Raw genomic sequence first — 24,663 nt, 5'->3', positions numbered from 1 at the left:
GCAAAAAAAGTTCCAGTTCCACAAATACAGAATTCAGTATGTAGCATGTACAGTTGTCTCTATTCAGTGGTTCACTTAGCACATACACCTTCCTGGTACCTGGTATGCATTTGTTTTTGGATAGGAATTCTGCTCATATGTGCAAATTGCCTAGGAAAATAAATCTTAAAGAACAATGCAAGTAAAATCCAAAGCAACATAAGCCTTGCTCAGACCAGGAAACAGATCATCTTAAATACCAAACCTTATGGTTGTTAATTAAGTGCCATTGATACTTTATTATAACAAACTTGTTAAATTTGTCCTTGCAGATTTCTATGGGTCAGATGTTGCAAGATTTTGGAAAATTTCTGGGCATGTTCCTCCTTGTGCTTTTCTCATTCACAATTGGACTGACACAGCTGTATGACAAAGGATACACAACCAATGAACCCAAAGACTGCGTTGGGATTTTCTGTGATCGGCAGAGCAACGACACGTTCCACTCGTAAGTTTTGTGACTATAGGTGCCATTTAAAAAAAATGTTGCCTATTTTTGCACATTTATACTTTACTCAGCATTCTACCTCTCTGGGGTCAGTTATTTGGTAATGGATTAATATGACTGACACACAGTCTGACCTGATAATGCCAAGTTCTAATTTTATATCACAATTAATTTATGAAATTGTTATAAAAAACAGAAACTTTTTTAACACATTAAATAAAATATGCATAGGAAGTAAGTGGGGCACCACATAAATACAATGGAACAATAGGGATACAGTGACACAACTGTGTTCGTGTCTATATAAACATTGGATAAATGAGCTAAACCAATAGTTATTTATAGCAACCCAGAGTGGCTTATTATGTATTGTTTTCTTCATTAAAGTGTTGCAATATTAAAAATAAAAATATGGAACATAAAACAATTACAAAAATCAGCAGGCAGGCAAAATTGGTAGAAGTAACCGGACACCTGGTTCCTTTACAATGCATATTTGTTAATAAGTGACTTGAAACAATTATAGAATGCCTGTAACTACAAAGAAGATTAATGTTTGTGATTTTTCTGCAATTTTTGGGTGCATTTACATGTGAAGATGATGGTGTTATCTGGAATATTTATTTAGAACTGGTCGCAAGTCCATTTGGGGAGAGTAAGAAAATGCATCAGTATTTAGATTTCAGTGTATATTAGACTTGTGGCCCCCTACACCAGCAGAGGTGAAACAGATGTGGGCAAGTGTACATTAAAGACATGTACTCATAAGTGTAACACATCCCCTGATCTTATCCCCTGATACGCTTATTAGTTGTGATAATGATGATGACACCAGCAGCCCTATCTAGAAGCTTCAGATTAGCTGTTTGAGTATTGACCCCACCAACTTACAGTAACGTCAAGTTACATCTATCTATTTGGATTTCTTGTTTGTCAATTCCATTTGGACTACTGAAGGAAAGAAGATTGCCATTGGATTTGTAAATCAGTAAATGACGGATGCTGGTGTGTTTGTAGTTCATTTAATTTTATTTGGTAAATTCGACTTCTACAGCTAGCACTGCCAGGACACTATTCTCTCTTGTGTATATGGCACTTCATTACACTATATAGTGAATAAATAGGTCAATGGAACTTTCTCAGTTATAACTAACACTGTCAATCAGTATCTCTGTGCAATCATAGCGCATAAGTATACACATTTGTATGCCTGATGTAGAAATACCGTTGCGTTTTGAGTTGGATGTCTCTGTAGATGTGTGCAGATCAAAATATACCTATTACAGCAGGGGCGGGCCTAGACTTTTTAGCGGGAGGGGCAATTTAGTATGCCCCACACCTCCTGCATTCCGATTGGAGGGGCCTGCCCCCTCCTTCACTTTAAATTGGACCTGATGGCTGAAAAATAGGCAGAAGATATTACTCAACTGGTCCAATTGTGTTTAAAACACAATCAGAGCGGCCGGGCAGGATCCTCTGCCGTTAGGCTCATATGTAGTGTGCTGCTGGGGTGGGGATGCCCCACTCCCCATGCACCATTGCCCTCTCCGCCACTGTGTAACGGTGTAATGTTTGCAACATAATTTTCCAATTAAGTTGGGGAACAAAAGGTGTTAAACTGGAAATCATGCACAGTATGTTTGTTTTTAGACAGAAGTGTCATCCTGTCCTCATATCCACTTACTGTATTTAGACAGAAGTGTCACCCTGTCCTCATATCCACTTACTGTATGAACTATAGAATGTTGCACTTGTGATATAATAATATGTGCAATACTCAGTAGTCTGATCATAAATATTGGTTACTGTGGATTATTCTGTGTATCTCACAGTTATTTTCTCTTGTTGCAGGTTTATTGGGACATGCTATGCGCTCTTCTGGTACATCTTCTCACTGGCACATGTAGCTCTTTTTGTCACCAGATTCAGTTTCAATGAGGAGCTCCAGTCTTTTGTGGGAGCAGTAATTGTTGGCACATACAACGTGGTGGTTGTGATTGTACTAACCAAGCTACTCGTGGCCATGCTACACAAAAGCTTCCAACTCATAGCAGTAAGTTGTCTATATATTTATAGTCTATAGCTAGCGAAAGTGACCTACTCCTTGAAAGTGTTGTATAACCCTTTATGTACTATGGATGTACTGTGAGTTGTGTCTATTAGAGCAAATAGTTAGTTAGCTGCCAATAGGACATCTGTAGGTGCCATACTTAACTTGACCCTTTGATTTACCAAGTTGCGTGTTTGAGTTTTCTCAGCTGTGATAAATTGACGCTACCATATTGCACAAGCTCTAGGCTGTCTTAATAAAGTGGGCATTAGCCTCCTCCTGACAGGGGCTAACTATTAGTTATTCTAGTAATAAAGCCAGTATAGGTGACATGCAAAAAGACTTCCTACATTAGTTCCATGTGCCCTGTGAAAAAACTTTTTTAATAGTTTTCTCTTTCAAATTATTACGGTATAATCGTTAGGTTCAAAAAAAAAGTTACAAGAATGAGCAGCAACTACTTTTCTATGTTTTATAGCAAAAATATGTTTTTAACATGTAGTAATGACAGGGCATCAATCATTTCAATATACACTATAGGGACAAAAGAATTTGGCCAGACCTGTTAATTATTGACTTGAGGTGTTTCAATCAGACCCGTTGCCAGAGATGTATAATATCAAGCACCTAGCCCTGCAGTCTCCATTTGAAAACATTTGTGATACAAAATGGGTCGTTTGGAAGAGCTCAGTGACTTCAAGCGTAGTACTGTGATAGGATGGCACCTTTGCAATAAGACAGTTCGTGAAATTTCATCCCTGCTGGGTCTTCCACGGTCACCTGTAAGTGATATTATCAGAAAGTGGAAGCGTATAGGATCAACAGCAACTGAGTCATGAAGCTGAAGACCACGTAAAATCACAGAGCGGGGTCAACCACTGCTAACGGTCATGGTGTGTAAAAGTCACAAACGCTCTACTGCTGATTCCATAGAAAGAGTTCCGAACTTCCACTGACATTAATGTAAGCACAAAAACTGCGCAGCGGGAGCTTAATGGAATGGGTTTCCATGGCTGAGCAGCTGCATGCAAGCCTCATATCACCAAGACCAATGCGAAGCATCAGCACACTGACACTGGACTGTATAGGAGTGGAAATGTGTACTTTGGAGTGACAAATCATAGTTCTCTGTTTGGCAGTCAGATAGGTGAGTCTGGGTTTGGCAGATGCCGGGAGAACATTTCATGTCTGACTACATGATGCCAACTGTGAAGTTTGGTGGAGGAGGGATAATGGTATGGGACTGATTTTCAGGGTTTGGGCTAGGCCCTTTATCTCCAGTAAAGGGCAATTTTATTGTCCAAGTCATTTGGTCAATGCTATGCTTCCAACTTTGGGGCAACAGTTTGGGGAAGGCCCTTTTCTATTCCAACATGACTGTGCCCTTGTGCATAAAGCAAGGACTACAAAGACATGGTTTGATGAGTTTGGTGTGGAAGAACTTGACTGGCCCACACAGAGCCCTGACCTCAACCCAATCAAACACCTTTGGGATGAACTTGAACTGAGATTGCGAGCCTTCCAAGAAGAGTGGAAGCTGTTATCGCTGCAAAAGGGGGACCAACGCCATATTAAAGTTTATGGATTTGAGTACAATGTCATTACAGTCCCTGTTGGTGTAATGGTCAAGTGTCCAAATACTTTTGTCCATATAGTGTACAATAATAAAAGTAGTGATTATTTGAATATTAGGAAGCTGGCAGTTTAACTCTGTTAACTTCCTTTGCACTACTACCTTTATACCTCACTTAGTTCCCTTAAATGAGGTACCTTTGGCACTGTATTTGCTCTAGCTGGTTTGCAATACTCTCTGCCTGCAGCACTACTTTCTTTAGCAGTTTACCACTTTACATAGGTTATGCGATAATTTCACAGTATTTTACACATTTCTCATCAAAGTGTACCACAATCACACCAATTAATCATATAATTAGTACTTTTAGCTCCATTGTTGGTGCATACTGGTGGCCTGTGATCCATCACAGTATATGTATGTACCTAAACAAGCAGCTAATCCTTGAGTTGGACACAGTACTTTACACAGGTGCCTTTGAACACAGACCTCTGACATCCCTGGTGATCTAGTTATCGCTTCCCTAGAAACATTAGCACAGTTAAACACTCTCACTATATGCAGGTGAGCAACTTGAATTTGAACACAGTGACTTGAATAAATGATGTGCAATCATACACAGCAGGTAACAAAATAAATCACTTGACTTAAATAAATGCAGCTACAGATTTCTTTAGCATATAGCACAGCTTTGTCTGTAATTTCAAAATGGCTGCTGGTCATGGGTTGAATTGTATTCAGACAAAATGTTGAGCAGCAGACTCACTTCTCTCACTTCAGCAGCTTTATTTCCCTGTAGTCCTACAAATTCTGACAGTAGTAGCAATTTGTTAGCTCAGCCAACATCTATATCACTTGAACGAGGTCAAACTGCTTCAAGTCTCTCAGACCTAACCACCCTCTCTCCTTAATCTCCATTGCTCAAATATCACACAATTACACAAATCCACATCTTCAGGAATCCCTACACTATCCCTAATCTCTTCATTCTAAGAGTAGAATCTCACTACTATCTCAGTCCACCAGCAAATAAGTGAAATAACCAGCTATACTTATCTGCAATTCCTGCACTCTAAAGGTCCTTGTTTGAACTCTATTTCAAGGGCTCCTGTCTTCCACTCTGTCCCAAATGGAAGCTTCAGGTTTCTGTTTTTATCTATCTTCACATTATCTCTCTCACTGCTTTGCTGCTGTCTCTCTCTGCTTCAACTCTGTTTTCTCTCCTCTTATAAACTCTGCGTCTTTCTCCCTCAGCTTCTTTCTCCTCACACACTACTCTCTCAGATCTCTCCTCACACACTGCTCTCTCAGATCTCTCTTCACATACTCTGACTCCTGTCACCTGTTTTGGGGCTTTTTTCTCTCCCTTTGAGAAGGCATATACACTGGGCTGGCTTAACTCCTCCTCTGGGAGGTCCCCAGCAGCAGTGGAGCTTGCTGGGAGATGTAGTTTTTCTCCTATCCTGGCGCATGCGCAGTTGCAGAGCTGCGCCGGTGTCACATTAAAAGAGATTTAAAGATTCTGCCCCTATTTACACACACTGTTTAAAATTAGTGCAGCCAGTTGAATTTTCTGTATTATTTACAGATATCAAGTTTGTGTACTTCACACATGTTTTAGTAGTTGCAGCTAGGACCAGAAATAAATAAGTATGGGATTTTTAAAACAAAAAACATATTTTTAGCACAGGGAGATGGGAATAGGGGGAAATTACAAGGATTTCTGGGAATCATCAAATTAAGTGAATATTGAGTATCAAACGATGCTAAAAACACTCTACTGTTTGGAGGTCCTGGGCCTAGTGTCACGGTTCTCCCCCACCCTTGGCGTTCTAACTTTCTGACCCTCTTAACAATCAGTACTTTTCTCATATTGCATTATTGTACTAGTATACTCTCTAGTGAACAGTGATTTCCCCCTCTTCCCTCTATTTCTCTATTATCTTTTTCCCTTCCCTTCCTTACTTCCCCCCATTGCCGTATTGACCATGCATAATTTCGTTTATATCACTAAATGTATAACATTTATATGTTTTTTCTGTTCATTGCTCCTCCAATTGTTGTCTTTTTCATGTATCCCTTTCCCCACCCCTATGTCTTGCATTTCCATTTATAAGACCCCATACAAATGTTTATTCAAAAAAACAAAAAAAAAAACCACTGTACTGTTTTCCCAGAGAATACAAACTGTGCCCTACACCATTTACTTTGGAACCGATCTGGATCCTAAAGGACATTTTGCCAAATGTTTTGTGTGTGTTGTCCGCTTAGCAGTGATTACAAAAGAACTGACTCTGCATACCTTCCTGGAAGAGTAACAGGTCTGCTAATGTATTTGCTGGAAAACCCTACTGCTCCAGGCCAGCATTGCTGAGTTGTCCCAGTGAATTTTTTGGGGGATAAATGGCCATGATAATCAGCCTTATTGCAGGAGAAAGGAGGGGAGAGAAATCCCGTCCAAGAGGGGAGATCTCCATGCTGAGTTCTGGAGGTGAGGCCATGCGAATCACGTCTTTAGGCCCTGCCCCTCTGCTTTGCCAATGAATAGGGCAGAGTGCAGGAGGTAGCTGTTAGTCCGGGAGAACTCCCAAAAATTCAGGAGCCTCCCAAACAGTCCGGGAGAGTAGGCATCTTGGGACATTGTCAAATATTACTTTCATGGTGGCACTAATTTGGTTTCGGAAGGTGATCACCAAGTATGAATTGTTGCCATATATATTTGACTGATTAATATCTCTTATATTCTTTGGAACTACACATTGGTAGAGCTGCTAAAACATTATTAGCAGTGCTTCTTTTTGCTGCTGCTCCATAGATGTATGTATAATGAAATATTTTAGGTGTCACCCATATGTACATTTTAGTGTTTAATAAACATTTTTATTGGTTTAATTGTTGTGCAGCCTAATATATATATATATATATATATATATATATATATATATATATATATATATATATATATATATGTGTGTTTTATATTGATTTTTATTCTTTATATTAATTGCATTTTAAGAAAGTGTGGATGGGAAAGAGGCATGTCGTGGTTTCTGTTAAATACTGTGCTACTCATATGTTCTGTTTTGTGACTGCAGAACAAAATACATAACTTAGCAGTTTTAACCTCCTAATTCCTGTGTTTTCTTTCAGTGGGTAAGTTATCTTGCACTGTAATCTATCATGAATTTCTTTCTCATTATGTCAAAGAGCCAATGTGTTTATATGAATATTTTTAAAACTTTGCTTTGTTAAATATTTGTTAAATATTATTTTTGAAAATGTAACAGTTCCATTGTTCATTCCAGCAGAGTTCAAACCATCTTAACAGATGACCTTGCGTTTACTTTCTCTATATATCATATCTTCTTACAGTGTCTGGTGTGTTTTTGTCTTTGGTGTTCTAGAACCACGAGGATAAAGAGTGGAAGTTTGCCCGGGCCAAGTTGTGGCTGAGCTACTTTGATGATAAATGTACTCTCCCTCCACCTTTCAACATTATCCCTTCTCCCAAGACTGTTTGCTATTTGTTCAACAGTATGAGTAAATGGATTTGCTCTCATACACCATCAGGAAGGGTCAAGCGACAGAACAGCCTTAAGGTAAGACACTGTGAGAGTAATCTGTTTCTAAACAGTCCCAGACAGCATAACATCCAACTAATAGTATAGCTTTATATCTTTGTCTAAACTAATACTCCAGGGATTCTAGAAATATTTACCAAGAGTTTGCAAACATTCATATGATCTTGAAAGTTCTTTTGTAATATGAAATGCTATTTTTACAGACAACTAAACTAAAAAAATGAAAACTTATATATATGCACATCTGTTGTGTATTGAATGTTATGTTGTGCAATGAATCTTCTATTGAGCAATTCTTCCCTCTCCATTATAGGCAGCTGAAGCGATATGCCTCTTTTTTTCAGGAATTTGTCATAAGTATATGAGATTCAAGACAAAAAGCTCAAACTGAAAACCACAGCTTGTCAGCTTTTTGGGACTTAACTGGCTCTAAACTTGAGTTTGAATTTACTAGTCCATGCACAGTAGTTCTGCAGAGCAATACTGCAAGTCTGTCACTCACACGCTGCTGACTCAGAGTGAAGAAACACAGAAAAACACCACCTAATGAATGTACAGTATAAATATTTCAATTGTTTCTCTTATATTATTCTTTTCACTAATACATAACCTTTGAAATATATTAATGTCAAACAGTGGGCTTATTTGCTCTTAATATATAGTACAGGCTGCATAACCCCTAACTAATCATTACGCAAACATTTATTGCTGCCAGCTTGCAGCTTTTAATTCTTGCTGCCGGAGTTGACCTGAGTACTTTTGAAGAGTAGAGCATATGTGTGAGGAATTGGAATTGTTGTTTTATGCCTCGCCAAGCTTAACCCAAGGCCCCAGCTCTTATTGAAAGATGCCGATGAAGCTCTGCAGGTCATAAAACACAGAATAACACTGAACTTGATATTATTTCCCCGGAGCTGCCAATTTCCACATGACCTCCTCCTCAGTACAACGCAGGGTGGTAATGCAGCATATGATCAGAGGAGGAGGGTTATGAAGCCTGCACCACATGGCGACCCTCCTTCCTACTTCGGGAAGAGCTGCATGAATCCTACTAACTTCTTTAGAGTAAGTTAAGGAAATTTTAGGTGGACCCTATTATGTACCAGTGTGCTGCAATGTAGTTAGTGTGTTGTATGTGTATTTTTGATTGCACTTATGTATCTGAATAGATATTCTCTGGGAAAATTAAAAACAAGTGCAACAGATTGATGGATAGTAACATATATGCAGAAACTGCATTGTGACTGTTCCAGCCTTTTATCTAACTTTCAAAAGTTGGAGGAAAATCTGGTCACCCAGGGGTCACATTGAATTGTCAGATTTGTTTGTTATAGCCATACTTGCCAGCTCTCCCGGAATGTCCAAGGGACTCCCACATTTCGGATGAGTCTCCCGGACTCCTGGGAGAGTATGGCAATCTCCCAAATCTGCCCACTTCACAGTGGGCAGAATTTGGTCCAAAATTCCGCTATTTTCCGGGAATCACGTTTGCGTCATTACGTCATGGGGGCGGGTCTAAAATGACACTATTTTCAGAGCCCCGTCCCCCACACGCTCACTTTCCCCGGGAGGCTCCCAGACGTCAACTACAAAAAGTTGGTAAGTATGGTTATAGCTTTTAACACTAGTCTATCTTACATTAAAATGACTGCTGATATGTTATTATAGATATTTAAGGGTAATATACAGCTCTTTTGAAGGTTAAAGGCAACCCATGTGGTCTCTGAAGTGCATCAGGTTGCCTATCACTGGCCTAGTCAGATATATTATCATATTTTATTTACAATACTCTGCAAGGGTTCCACAGCTCCGTGTATAGGGGATTAGAACATAAAATAAAATTACAAAATAACATAAGTACAAAGTTCCAAAAATTAAATAAACACAAACAACAAATTTACATAAAGTCATAATTAAAACCTGCACAATTACATAATGAAAACCCTAGCAGAGTGTGCCCTGCTCGTTAGAGCTTACATTGGCTTTTACCCAAGCTGAGGGATTTGCAACAGATGCATAGAGTGATGGGGGTTGCATTTATTTTACATATGTGTTCTATGAATGCCCAATTTACTACAATACCTTCTCTCCATCAGTTGAAATCAAAGTGGTAGGAATGTTAAGTTCCTTGGCTATAAGGTTAATAACTTTGCATCTATTATCCTTGGCTTCCACGTCTGGTGAAACCCACCTGAACAGGGTTAATAAGAGCTGGTAAAACGGGGTTCAGTCTAGTATTTTATATATGGCTTAAATCCAATATTTAAGAGACATATTGGCTAAAAACTAAAGACTTCCTCTAAGTTTTTTTTGGGTTTGTGCAGAATTGTTATATAAACCTCAGCTATTCTCGTGTATCTTAGTATTACTGTGAGTAGAGAGTTAATGGCTTTGATCATCAAAGGAAGGAGGAATAACACATACATAAAGACATCTTGCCTTGGGGGGGCATTCTTAAAAGCTTTATACATTTCTTCCTGAAATATTGTGTCAGCAATGGAAGTTTCCAGAGATGGCATCGACTTTTTAATAGGCAGTGATGCAAAATAGACCTCTATTTCCTCAGGTAAAGGAGGAGACGTGATGTGATTGAGAATCTGTAGAGAACATAAATTGTTTAAAAGCAATGTCAGTGCTTTGCAGTCTTCTCCTTCTCTGGGGCATCCTCTATCTCAGCCATACAGGTTTTCTGTTGTTCCTTGCCACATCAAGAAAGGAGGCAACAACAATTGTTGCCCCATCAATTGCTGGGGGGTCACCTTGTCTGAGTTGGTTTGATGTGTTTTCTCTAATTTGTGAATGGGTGTTAGTATGTCAGAAAATTATTTTGCTTGTGCCTTGTTGAGCTGGGCTTTAAACCTAATAAACTCTCCCTGAACTACGCACTAGTGTGCCTGGAAGAGTAACAAGTCTGCTAATGTGTTTGCTGGAAAACCCTACTGCTCTGGGCCAGCATTGCTGAGTTGTCCCAGTGATATTTTTTTGGGATAAATGGCCATGATAATCAGCCTTATTGTAGGAGAAAGAAGCCGATTAATAAATAGGCCCCTAAATTTATCATACAGGCCTAAGGGACACAGGTCAATGTATCCAGTAAAAACAATTGGATAGGTACCGCTGAGTAGTGCAGCATTATATACAGGATCTATGGCGATTTTCAGAGGAGTCATGCAAAGCTGACAACCAGACTCCAGCTTACAGGATTCTCAAAAGACCATTGAAAGTCATGTTTTATAAGTAATTACTCATGAAATTCCATATTATATTAGAAATTCATCCCTCTGCTGGGAGCATATTTCTTCATTTATAGTGTTCTTACACAGAATGGCCACAAGATGCAGAAAATGTCATTTACCAAGCTGCAAAAATGCGGTTTTATGATGGAGAATATCAGCTGCACTGTATAGCAATCTAGTTGTTTATTTGGTAAATACTAAACTTTTGAACATGGGAGTAGAATATCAGCTGCACTATATAGTAAATCTCATTGTTTATTTAGTAATTGCAACTTTGAGAGGCATCTTATATCTGAATATAATTTATTAAAGTAATACTCTGGTATGCAGTGCCTTATATACATATGTTTGTTTTATTCTGACAATTTATTAGGGGCATGTGCAAGATAGATTAATAAAGGTGGTGCTGGAGAGGGCCATTAGACGATGCTTATGTAATTATGTAAACATTTAAGTTTTAGACATTGTAGGAGTAAGCATTGCTGGGGTGCATTTACAATATATGGATACTTTTTTTAAGTGTATTCTAATATAATTTGTGTAACACACCGGACCCGCTAGCGGGGTCCATCACTCCTACCTGTCCCCTTGTACATCCTCTTTCCTCCCTACATCCTTGCATTGATTATTGAGGTCATCACTCTCAAATAACGGTATCCGATCCCGCTTGTGACCAAGGTATTTCACCGCATAAAGGGAGCACCCATCTTTACTAAGCTGGACCTTAGGCAGGCTTACAACCTGATCAGGATTCGCAAGGGGGGCGAGTAGATTACCGCCTTTAGCACCATAGATGGCAACTACAAATACCCGGTAATGCTCTTCAGGCTTTATAACGCTCCCGCTTTCTTTCAAAGTTTTGTGAACGAGATTTTTAGAGATCTCCTCTATACCTCGGTGGTGGTATAATTGGACGATATGTTAATCTTTTCCCAGGTCCTCCTCTCCCACCATCGCCATGTCGCTGAGGTGCTCTCCAGACTTCGAGCTAATCGACTCTTCTGCAAACTCGAGAAATGCCTGTTTAAAACCACTCAAACCTCCTTTCTGGGTTATATTGTGTCTGGAGCTGATTTCAAATGGACCCAGAGAAAGTCTATGCCATTGTAGAAGGGCCCCTCCCATCTGGTCTTAAAGCCATTCAACGTTTCCTGGACTTTGCCAATTACTATAGGCAGTTCATCTGAGGCTATTCAACTTTAGTGGCTCCTATAGTGGCTCTCACTTGGAAGGGAGCAGACACCAAGACCTGGCTTCCAGAGGCTATCGAGGCTATTCGCATTTTTAATCCATTCTCCCTACGTGTTGCGGTGATCTATCGTCCCCCTGGAGCACACCAACAATTTATTGAGGATTTCTCTGCATGGCTCCCTCACTTCTTATCTTCAGACATCCCCACCATCATCATGGGTGACTTCAACATCCCCATTGATAACCCACCTTCCAAAGCTGCTTCCAAACTACTCTCTCTAACATCCTCACTTGACCTCTCCCAGTGGATTGAATCATCTACTCATAAGGATGGCCACTGCCTTGATCTTGTTTTTTCTAGACTATGCTCAGTTTCTAATTTTATTAATACACCCTTCCCCCTCTCGGATCATCACCTTATCAGCTACACTCTCACCCCCACTGCTCTAACCTCTCTACTGTCTAACTCAACCAAGCCTCCTCATACTCGTAGAAATCTTAATTCTATTAATCTTCAACAATTTTCCACCTCTCTCCAACACCTTCTCTCCCCTATCTCTACATTCTCATCCCCTGAGATGGCAGTACCTCATTTTCACCTAACCTTAGCAACGGCCCTTGATCAAGTGGCTCCAGCGACACTTCATACTACACGTCGACTTCGATGTCAACCGTGGCACACCAAAGCAACACGAAATCTTCAAAAACTGTCCCGTAAAGCAGAACGTCACTGGCGTAAATCTCGAAGCTCTAATGACTTCTTCACATATACTTCTGTCTACCACTCCTATCGAAATGCTCTGGACACTGCAAAACAAACATACATCCAATCTCTTATCTATGCTCAGGCTTCTAACCCCAAACGCCTTTTCAATACATTTAATCATCTTCTCAATCCTCCCACCCCGAACCCTCCATCTACTATCAGTGCTCAGGATCTTGCGTCCTACTTCAAGGACAAGATTGACAAGATCAGACTAGAAATGGTATCCTCTTCCTCAACAAGCCATCAGCTCATTTCCTTCCCACTACCCTCTGACACCCTTTCTTCATTTGACCCCACAAATGAAGAGGAAATTTCTACGCTCTTCTTATCTTCCTACTCTACCTCCTGTCCTCTTGATCTTATTCCCTCGCAAATTGGTAGATCCCTGTCTTCTGTGCTCATTTCACCTCTAACTCAAATCTGTAATCTCTCACTCTCTACTGGCATCTTTCCATCACTATACAAGCATGCAGTGATTACTTCTATTCTAAAAAAACAAAACTCCGACCCAAACTCTCTATCAAATTACCGTCCCATCTCTCAGCTCCCTTGCCCCTCCAAGCTTCTAGAGAGACTTGCCTACACTCGCCTCACACGCTTTCTTTCCGCAAACAACCTGTTGGATCCTCTTCAGTCTGGCTTTCGTTCTCAACACTCCACAGAGACTGCGCTGACCAAGGTTGTTAATGATCTGATCACTGCTAAGACTGAACGCCATTACTCTCTCCTAATTCTCCTTGATCTCTCGGCTGCATTTGACACCGTTGACCACTCTCTTCTCATACAAACGCTGCAATCCCTAGGTCTTCAAGACACAGTTCTATCCTGGTTCTCATCTTACCTCTCTAATCGCTCTTTCACTATTAATTTCTCTGGAGCCACCTCTGCTCCGCTTCCCCTATCAGTTGGAGTACCACAAGGCTCGGTGCTAGGTCCTCTGCTGTTCTCTATCTATACCGCTTCTCTTGGAAATCTAATAAGTTCCTTTGGCTTTCAGTATCATCTCTATGCGGATGATACCCAAATCTATCTATCCTCTCCTGATATCTCGACATCTGTGTTGTCCCGTGTAACTGACTGTCTTTCTGCCATTTCATCTTGGATGTCCTCTCGTCAACTCAAACTTAATCTTTCTAAAACAGAGTTAATAATATTCCCACCCGCCAACAAGAGCATACCTGACATTTCTATCTCTGTTGATAACATGACCATAAATCCCACCCCACAAGCTCGCTGCCTAGGTGTAATCCTTGATTCACGCCTATCCTTTGTTCCCCACATTGACTCTATATCTAAATCATGTTACATACATCTAAAGAACATTTCCAGAATCCGCACATATCTCACACAAGACACTGCTAAAACCTTAATTCATGCACTAATCATCTCCCGCATTGACTATTGCAATTCCCTCCTTACTGGTCTTCCCAAAAACAGACTCAAACCCCTAAAATCTATTTTGCATGCTTCGGCAAGACTGATTTTCCTTGCAAATAGCTATTCCTCTGTTGAATCACTCTGTATGTCTCTACACTGGCTGCCTGTCTTCTACCGAATCCAATATAAAATACTTTTACTAACCTACAAGGCCATCAACAAAGCTGCACCAACATACATCTCCTCTCTTGTCTCAAAATATCTCCCAACTCGGCAACTCCGTTCTGCAAAAGATCTGCGTCTCTCATCCACCCTCATTACATCCTCCCATTCCCGGTTACAGGACTTTTTTCGGGCTGCACCCACTCTATGGAACTCTCTCCCTCACACAATAAGACTCTCCTCTGTTCTACAAACTTTCAAGCGTTCTCTGAAAACCTACCTATTCAGACAAGCTTATAATATTCCTCAACCACCATCTTAACCTCACTACCTTTAGCCTGTTACACAATTTTACACAAGACAACTACCCCCGGACCAACATTGTTGTGTGACAGGATCATTTAGCTTATGAGTCACCTTACCTTTGCAGTCTGGCTGGGCCAAGATGCAAAAGGTATACTTAACCTCATGTGTCAATCTCCCATTGTCCCAAAGATTGTAAGCTTGCGAGCAGGGCCTTCTCACCTCTTTGTCTGTTTTACCCAGTTTGTTTATTAGTTTATTACGTTTGTCCCCAATTGTAAAGCGCTACGGAATATGTTGGCGCTATATAAATAAATGATGATGATGATGATGATGGGTCCAGGCGCCCAACGGATTGGTAAGTTTATGTGTTTTGGGGGTTTTTTATGGCTGGCACCTGGCGTGGGGCAGAGTGAGAGGGATCGTGGCAGAGGAGGGGGACAGAGGATGGTGAGAGGGGGACAGAGGAGGGGGACAGAGGATGGTGAGAGGGGGACAGAGGATGGTGACAGTGGGACAGAGGAGGAGAGCAGAGGATGGTGACAGCGGGGCAGAGGAGGGGGACAGAGGATGGTGACAGTGGGACAGAGGAGGAGAGCAGAGGATGGTGACAGCGGGACAGAGGTTGGTGACAGGATGGTGACAGCGGGACAGAGGAGGAGAGCAGAGGATGGTGACAGCGGGACAGAGGTTGGTGACAGGATGGGGACAGAGGAGAGCAGAGGATGGTGACAGTGGGACAGAGGAGGGGGACAGAGGATGGTGACAGCGGGACAGAGGAGGGAGACAGAGGGTGGTGACAGCGGGACAGAGGAGGGGGAGAGATGATGGTGACAGCGGGACAGAGGAGGAGAGCAGAGGATTGTGACAGCGGGGCAGAGGAAGGGGACAGAGAGCAGAGGATGGTGACAGCAGGGCAGAGGAGGGGGACAGAGAGCAGAGGAGGGGGACAGAGGGGCAGAGGATGGGGACAGAGGGGCAGAGGATGGGGACAGAGAGCAGAGGATGGGGACAGCAGAGCAGAGAAGGGGGACAGAGAGCAGAGGAGGGGCACAGTGGGGCAGAGGAGAGGCACAGCGGGGCAGAGGAGGGGGACACAGCGTGAGAGGGGCAGTGGAGGGGGACACAGCGTGAGAGGGCAGAGGAGGGGACAGCGTGTGAGAGGGCAGAGGAGGGGACATTGTGAGAGAGGGCAGAGGAGGGGGGACAGCGTGACAGAGCAGAGGAGGGGGGACAGCGTGAGAGAGGGCAGTTTGTCTGGATGCAGAGGGGGCAGTGTGTCTGGATGCAGAGGGGGCAGAATGCCTGAGGGCAGAGTGTCTGGATGCAGAGGGGGCATTTTTGCATACAACTAAATAAGTATTTCTGTCCTGACCTAAATACTTATTACAATTTTTTGACCCAACTACTTCTAAAACAGGACTGCTCAATAATTATTTTGGAGGGGTGCCTTGAAAAAATTTGGAGACTCTAAGGGTGCCGCGAACTGCAAAAGTTTGGGAACCACTGTATTAAGGTAAATTGGTCTTCTTTTATCTGCCACTGACGGCCTCAACTTCGCCCACCCTTAAGAGCTTTTTTTATGAAGGACTTGGTAGGATCATGAACTCCCTGCATTTTTGCCACAAACGAGATGCCTGCGAGCATAGAGGCCATAGATGTTTTGAAAACTCCTTCCACATATTGCTTCCACATACATTCCATCATACTGTCAGATTGGTTGACATCGTTGTTGCCTTGAGATGCTAAGAAAAGGGACCATCGCTGCCACGCCAAGTGGTAATTTTTCCTAGTAGACGTGGCCAAATACCAAAGAAAACATACCCAAACTTTCAATTCCCCTCCTATTTCTTTGTTTAGTCTCACGTGTCCGTGTGGGCGATTCAAACCTGCTGTAGCTAGTTGTAACTTCCTGCAGAATATGCTACCCATTGGTATAACCCTATAGGCGAAGTTAAAAGAAACTAGTAGTGACTGAACCCGTCGCAATTTGCTGGATGGTGAGGACAGTATATCTGTAATTAAGGATTCTAGTTTCCCAATTTTATCTGTTGGCAAGCGAAGGAAGGCAGCCTGAGAAGCGTCAGGGTAAAATTTTAGCCATTTTTCAAGCACAGACAGGTTGACAGGAGAGTGAGCCTTAAGCATTGTTGCTGCAACCTCTGCCGACATCAGAGGCAATCTTTGGGCATTCTTATGCTGGGTGTGGTCTGTCCCCTGCCGCGATGCATTATTGAAGGCGAAGCACCTGTTCTCTGTGTACTGGGGAGCTCGACCTACCTGCGAAGTGGACAAGGATGCACGGTTAAGAGCCATCCAAATTTCCACATCCCTGAACCCTAAAGGTATACCCGCTAACCTTTTCCCTGAATCTTTCATCATATGTGTGCCAGGGCGATCGCAAATGTGCATTTCATTAATAAGATGAAGATATTTCCACACATCTAGAGATTCTTCTGGCCTAGTTTCGATATAGCATTCCCCAAAGATGCAATGTCTGTTGAGCCAGTTTGCAAAGGTTTTGAATGCCTCCTCCCCGACACCACCCTTGAGCATGCTGCTTCTAAATCTTTCTTCCCTGAGACCGTGAGATCAAACATGTCTACATAATATTCCTCGCACTGGCTCTAATGTTGGACATAAGGGCCATGTTCTCACAATGCACCAAAGGAGCTGAAGAGGAGTCTGCATGATGTTTGCCCCCTAAGCGCCTGAATCTCTGACTCTTTCTGTGGCCAAAATGTGATTTGAGAATCTTTATGAGCTTACGTGGGCCTTGCCCTGAGAAAGATGAGGAGTCGTCGCTAGATGTGTATACCGAGGAAGAAGGAATAGGTGTGCGTGAAACATTAATAGCATACTCACCAGTACCGTCTGCAGAGGATTGCACATCCTGAATGAGCTCTGAACCAGCTGCTGTTGGCCAAGCCATCTCCTGCTGAGCATTTTGTAACATCAGGAAAACACCCTCATTCTGACCACCACGATCCCTCAGATTGGAAGCTGGCACCTGAGGTACTGAAGACAATATCATGTTAGCGGAAAAGAGTGGCGGAATTAGGGATCGGCGAAGGCGGACCCCCTATTAGAACTAATGTATGGGGTAAAAAATCCGGGTTGGGAGGTCTGCCTCTAATGGGAGGGTTAAATATGACCTGGGGTTGGCTAGCAGGTTCCCTAATTACCCCTGTCCATGTGTACGGATGATAAACGGGGGGTGGAAATTGAGAACCAGCCCGGGAGTGGAGTGTAATCCGGAACAAGCTACAGGAAAACCACTGATGTTAGCAGTGACGGAGAAAAAGGGCAAGGACCTGGGCGGGAGCATGGGTGGAACTGGGACAGACGCCAACTGCCTGGATGATGAAACATGCCCATACGGTGGTGCTGCAACAGAATTAACTATGTTATAGGGCTCGGGGAAAGCCACGCGGCTTTGTGGGGGTTGTACTAAGCCCAGATAAAGACCTGCCACCGACTCCTGCGAAAACAGCAGAAGAGAAGCCTCAGGTGTGGGGTACACTGAAGGAGGAGGGACCATGGGAGGCCTAACAGACTCAAAACGTGGACCACTAAAAGGGGGGTGGAGAGGAGATAACGGTAATATCTATAACGCTGCAGGTACTTTGGGGGGAATTGAATAGTGTCAGTTAAATACAATGAACAGATGATTAAAGATAAAATCATATCGATTTATTAAAAATTCAACTTTAACAACTGGAATGTGTGTTGCACCAGCCAGATGTAATAAAAACATTTTATAAATGTATAAATGTGACAAATGAGTTAAAGACAATCCATATGTCCCCTTACTGTCATCAATTATTTGAGTCAAAAATAATCTTCCAGCGAGAACAATTTAGAAGTAAAAGTTTAAAATAATAGTAGTCTAGACTTTACTTTTTTCACCGTCTGTCATTCCGTATTAGCTACAATCCCACAAGTAGGGCACTATTGCAGTGTATGCACTAGTTAGATAAATAAGAGCAATTGCACAAAATGCAACACAATGCTTGTTCTGTAGTTTGTAAATGAGCCTTAGAGACTATGAATACACATTGCATTTTATGCGCTAACAAGTACATTATTAATGGATTTCTTTAAATCACCTATAAAATGAAAGTGCAAAATACTACTCCTGAATAAATGAACACGCATAACAGGCAATACATTAGTTAAATCATTTATTTCATTTTCCACAAGTTTCTCAGCTGATTTTGATTGAAAACAGATGGAGGGCTCTAATGTGGTAACAAACCCTTACACTCTGGGGATGCCCAAGGCAAATTGCTAGGATACAGACCATCACCATATGACAGTATCCATTAGCAACATCTGGATTGGAGGTGAAGTGCAACATTCTTAACCTAGAACTGTCAGAACGCTCCCTGCTCTCTAGAACACATTTCTGAGGCTCAGATCTAGGTCCACCAGTTTCCACTGACTCATGGGTTTTTCTTTTCCTGATTAACAATTAATAATCTCTAGCAGGAAGTCAGCATGATGTTTAGCCCTCTTTTTCTTAGAGGCCTCAAGATATAGCTCATGAGAGATGAAAGTAAAGTCAATACATAATAGGTTTTCGGTTAGCCACACCTATTATGCACTTGCAGGAACACAGCGCAGACTTCATTAACTCATGCTTATAAAACAAGTTTATCACTATGCCAGGTTGGGGAACAGGGGCCAGTAAATAGTGTGACAGCAGTGAGGCATTCTTTACTTCCACACCAAATCTTCATGTGACTTGTTCTGTCTGCAGGTTATGGATTTACCTTACAGGTAAGTGTGGCTGCCCTTGTGGTTATTGCAGTTGAGGCCTGTTCAGTGACAAACAGTCTAATGTCACCAATTGGAAGATTGGGACAAAATAGACCATGCACCTGACCTGCCATACTACACTCTTTTTGGGTGGGACCACTCTTCTTCCTAGCAAGCCATGTCTCTTTCCGTCTCCAAAAATGGGGACTATTGGTAGGTATACAATGAGAGTTTCTGGTCAGTGGAGTTTTCAATGTAATGTGCATACCTCCAAACTTTCCCGATCGGGACAGATTTGTCCCGATAGATTGGAAAGTTGGGCGGTATGTCATGATAAACCAGTGTCTCTGATGCCTGCGGCAAATGAAAGGTGATTTTTGGGGACGGGAGGGGTTTTCTGGATGGCCTAGTGCTTAAGATCGTAGGGCACGCCCCCAGGTTGTGTAATAATGCCTATTGCACAGTGGCCACGCCCCCTAACATGACGCAGACTCGTTCCCTAACATTACCAAGACATGCCCCCCTTTCAGAGATGTGTCCCGATTTAGATATTCGCAATATTGGAAGGTATGAATGTGATCTCCGTTCAGTATGGCTGGCAAAGGCGACGCTGATCAAATTGGCTAGCAATGGGGTCTCTGTGAAACTCTCAATGCAGTCTATGTAATTTGGTCAATGAAGTCTATGGATAGTGGCTATAAATAGGCTCTACACAGTGGGGCCCGCAAAGAGATCTGTGAATTTGGGCTCTCAGAGGAATAGTCATGAGCGCACAGTACTGTTGTAACCATTTTCGGGTGTAATCATGTTATATAATGTTAGCATAATGTATTACTCTCATTAAAAGTGTTGTCACTGTCAGTGGCTCAATATAGCCAGCTTGTGGAGCAGGTCATTGGGCTTATCACAAATTTTGATTGAAAAAAAGATTAATTCATGCTGCATAAATCCTAAAGGTACAGTAGGTTCTAGACTTTATTATAAAACATGTAAGATACAGTACAGTGACATTTAGTTGTCATCTTTATTAATCAATCTGTTGAGATAGGCCTATTAAACCTATTTCCGGAATACTATTGCAATACATGACCTAACCAGTAACTATTATTGATGGTTTACTTTAAAAAATTGTTGTAGCATTAGGTTATGTGCAAGCATATGAACACAGCTGCTAAAGTCATTTCAGATAAGAGCAACAGTGAAGAGTAATATTGAAGAAGCATTATACAGTGCAGTGTGGTCAGCTTTTCACAAATTGCTAGCACTGCTTTTATCTTCTTTAGCAAGTATGTTTGTTTTTCACCATGTCATATGGTTACTGTTGTTTTACTTTTACTAAGTCCCGTGGAGCTTCCTTGTTAATGATAATAACGGGTCTACTTATTAAGCAGTGAAAAGTCAAAACTCTAGCAAAATGTTCTTTCACCGCTTCTTGCTAATTAAAAAAGGGTTCACACCGGAGATATCGGCATTAACCACCCTAACGGAGCTTACCGCTATCTCTATGGGGATAGCAGCACAAGTTAATCTACAAAGCTTTTTGCAGCAAAGAAATTCCATCCTAGGATGGTGTTGCTTGTCTTCTTCTATGAGATCCAGCTGAAGCCTCACTTTATTGTGGAGGGTCAACAACGGGGCTCCTGGAGCATAGCAAATTGCAGCAGTACATATTGAGGGCTACTGCGCTGGGTCATAAAAAGACCCCTAAATACATTAAATATGATTTAAGAGGCTATTGACACTATACCCTTAATCTAAGTGAGCCAGAATAAAGTGTTCTGGGAAAGTAGGTACGCCACGCTGTGAGAATCTCAGGCAAAGTGTAAGTGTCAGAGCTATAATTGGGTAGTACGTAAATCAAGTTGTGTGTGTTCATCGCCTTCATGGGCATGTGCTCACATTAATGGCTGTTTGATATTGTAGGAATGGAAGAGTCTCAGGCAGAAGAGAGATGAAAACTACCAAAAGGTCATGTGCTGCCTCGTGCATCGCTACTTGACTTCAATGAGGCAGAAGATGCAAAGCACTGACCAGGCCACTGTGGAAAACCTAAATGAGCTCCGTCAGGACCTTTCAAAGTTCCGGAATGAGATGAGAGATCTGCTTGGCTTCAGAACCTCGAAATATGCAATGTTCTATCCAAGGAACTAAGACATTCAATGGACAGCTGACCCTTTTCCCTCTAGGAAGCTATTTGTTCCAATATTTGCTGCATTACTTTGTGCCAGTATTATATAGTCTTACACTTAAGGCTGGTGTCCTGTGCCTTTTAGTAGCCGTATATTTCTGCTCTTTATAAATGCTCAGAAAAAGTTTTAGCAGTGTTTCTGAGACAGAAAATGCTGTATTTTAGCAGCTTCTTTTATTTGTTAGGTAAAAAACGCCACATGTAGGGTTCATGAGACACTTTGGAGACAACTCGTTTGCTAGCAAAGACCAGATCCCATAGACTTTAGTGATTTGAATTATTAGTAGATATCTGCTTTATTTTCTGACACATAAAGCATAGGTGGGACACCAGCCTAAGTATTTCTTTACATGTACATCAATATTATTGATTATGATTTTGTGATTATGCCATTCATGTCCATGTTAGTTAAATAAAATATAAAACTATATGGTTAAAAATCTATTGAAAAGGAAATTTATAGGAAAGTAACTTATGGCAAATTTGACTTCTTGCTATGAAAGGGCTTACATTGCTATTACTGTCAACATTTCATTTGGCTTCGATGTCAGTTGTTTGGAAAACTATTTTGCTTTTATGTAAAACAGTAGAAAAGGCCATTTATAAATGTATAACTAATGCAAGCAGATGACACTGACTTTCAGTTTGACAGTGGGAGGTATTATGAAAACAGCAGTAACTGAACAAAAAGTAATATAACAACAACCAATCAAATTCTAATGGCTCTTTTTCTAGTGCAGTTAAAAAAATAAAATACAATTACCAACTGGTTGCTAAGGTTTATATTACATTTATTACATATCCCCTAGTGTGTTATTGAAGTGCAATATAATATGAAATGGATCATTGTGAGCACTGGAGATGAAACATTATGATCAGCTCTACATATCTCTGAGTTCTGTCTCAAAATGATTTGAAAAAAAGGACTAGTTTTACTTAGGTTTTTTGTTAAGTGTTTAACCAGGGCATTACTTATAATCAGGGATAAAAGACCCAGACCTACATATAACACACTTAGGCATTTTAAGATATAGCCTATAAGAATACTAAGACTCCAATCCTTGGATCGTGACAAATATTGAAGTTTCCTATACCTGTATATATGTGTCAATAGGACATGTATCTTGATACATATTAATATTGGGCTGCCCTTTCACTGCACCTCTTATTTGTATATGAATTTGTGAGTGCGGTTTACCCTAAATTAAATGAAATCCAATCAATACAGAAAAGTTTTTAAAGTTCTAAAATCTCTAAAAATCTTATATTTATTTTACTATTGGTTTAAGCCATGTCATACCGAAAATGACAGGATTAATAGATGGTTATTTTTCATTGATAGATATTCACGTATAAAAGGAATAAATATAAAGTTCGACCAGTACATATTGCTTGACATAAAGCTAATGGAAACAATAAGCCATTGATTATTTTGCTGTCTAGTTTGTAAATGATGTATATACAGATCTAGTTTTATGTTTGTTTTGTATATGGAAAAGCACTATTAATAAAGCATAATATTGTGAGTCTAACTTGTAATGCATTGCACATTTTGCATGTTTTGTAGAAGAACAAGGTGCATATGGACCTTTTGGATGTCATGTCAAAGGTTATTCCCAGAGAGAGGCTACTGTAACCAGTGTATACCACATCTATTATTGTATTGTGTGTATAATGGAAATACATGAGTGTTTCCTGTAATCAAGCCACTCTATAGCATACACAATTACTCCTTATGCAATCAGGCAGGATTTCTATATACTACCATTACTCAGGATAAGCCAAGATCTGTATTATAGAGTCTTTCTCTGATGTGAGGACCTGGTTTTGGTATAATCACCGCTTCCATAGTGCACTCAATAATGACAGTAGGGCTCCCATTTTACAGAAGTGAAAGCCCATCCTACCATGTTACAGGAAGCTTTCTGTGTCTAAGAGAGTGATTAAATAAGTCACGAACGCTGGTAATTTCACCATCACTGTAATGCACCAGTGACATTACACACATTTTTCACCTTAAAACAGACCAAATAAATTGTTCGCTTCACTCTAGTCTGAACCAATTGCACCTAAAGTCCTGCACTTTAGAGACACAACGCAAGGCCTGTGGAAACACCACCCATAAATAAATATTTTCTGAATACAATACTTTGCATAGCAAGAGCATGACTAGAAATTAATTTCCCCTACAGCAAATTTGTGAAGAACCCCCACCCTTCCTTAGCTATTCTGTTAATAAAGTCACACCCTTTTACCAGGATACACTTTTTCCTAAGTACTACAATCCATTAACCAATCTGACATAATTGATGATTCCAATTGCTAACTGAATAAATCAATATTTTAAAATGGTAAAGGGGCACTGATCATAGAAACAGATGTCTTGGTCCTAGACCCTGTGGGCTGATGCTGTAGCTGTAGTTTCCTTGGTTCATTGGACTGGTTTCAATGGAATGGACAAGCAAATAATGAATGATAACTTTCTTGAAAAGTGAGATAATTAGTAAAATTTGTTGAATGAATATATGAAAATTCAATCTGGTGCATATTTTCAGCTACGTGTTTAAGAAATCAGCATACATTTCATGGCTGTATATCTGATTATAAGTAGTGTGAAATTGATCTAACAGTTGTTAAGGGAGTTTTGACTTTCCATATTAATATTGCAAACGTTTCAAGGAAAGTGTTGAATTTTACGAGCTGAAATTTACGAAGGAAAAATGAATTATGCCAATCTTTAACCACTTAGCTACTTGAGAGAAAATGTATGTGCCGTAAAAGGGGGGACAGCAGTCCAATAAGTGTAGTTCTGTAAATAATAAACTCCACATATTCTACCAAATAAAATGTAAATATAATGATTGTATTACTGGCATTCAGATGCTGAGTTTTGACATTGCTAATAAATACTGAGTCTACCTAATATTATGTTTTTCATTTCTCTCTAACATATTACAATAATGAATTTAAGATTAAGACAGATGTATT

General features: G+C 40.8%; 1 protein-coding gene across 2 annotated transcripts in view; it reads left to right on the top strand.

Annotated features, from left to right (window-relative positions):
• Nucleotides 1–23,207, top strand: part of TRPC1 (transient receptor potential cation channel subfamily C member 1) — a 71,494-nt gene extending 48,287 nt beyond the window's left edge. For both annotated transcript variants that reach the window (XM_075201934.1, XM_075201935.1), the window contains 4 exons: nucleotides 312–487; nucleotides 2,339–2,540; nucleotides 7,515–7,709; nucleotides 21,411–23,207. In XM_075201934.1, coding sequence (XP_075058035.1) covers nucleotides 312–487; nucleotides 2,339–2,540; nucleotides 7,515–7,709; nucleotides 21,411–21,638 — 801 coding nt within the window. In that variant the 3' untranslated portion in view covers nucleotides 21,639–23,207. The remainder of the gene's footprint in view (nucleotides 1–311; nucleotides 488–2,338; nucleotides 2,541–7,514; nucleotides 7,710–21,410) is intronic.
• Nucleotides 23,208–24,663: the final 1,456 nt, after the last annotated feature.

The sequence above is a fragment of the Mixophyes fleayi genome, chromosome 3 (assembly GCF_038048845.1).
Source record: "Mixophyes fleayi isolate aMixFle1 chromosome 3, aMixFle1.hap1, whole genome shotgun sequence".
In the NCBI taxonomy this organism is placed as follows: Eukaryota; Metazoa; Chordata; class Amphibia; order Anura; family Limnodynastidae; genus Mixophyes; species Mixophyes fleayi.
Note: the sequence above shows the minus strand (reverse complement) of the source record. Positions and strands in the feature narration are given on the sequence as shown.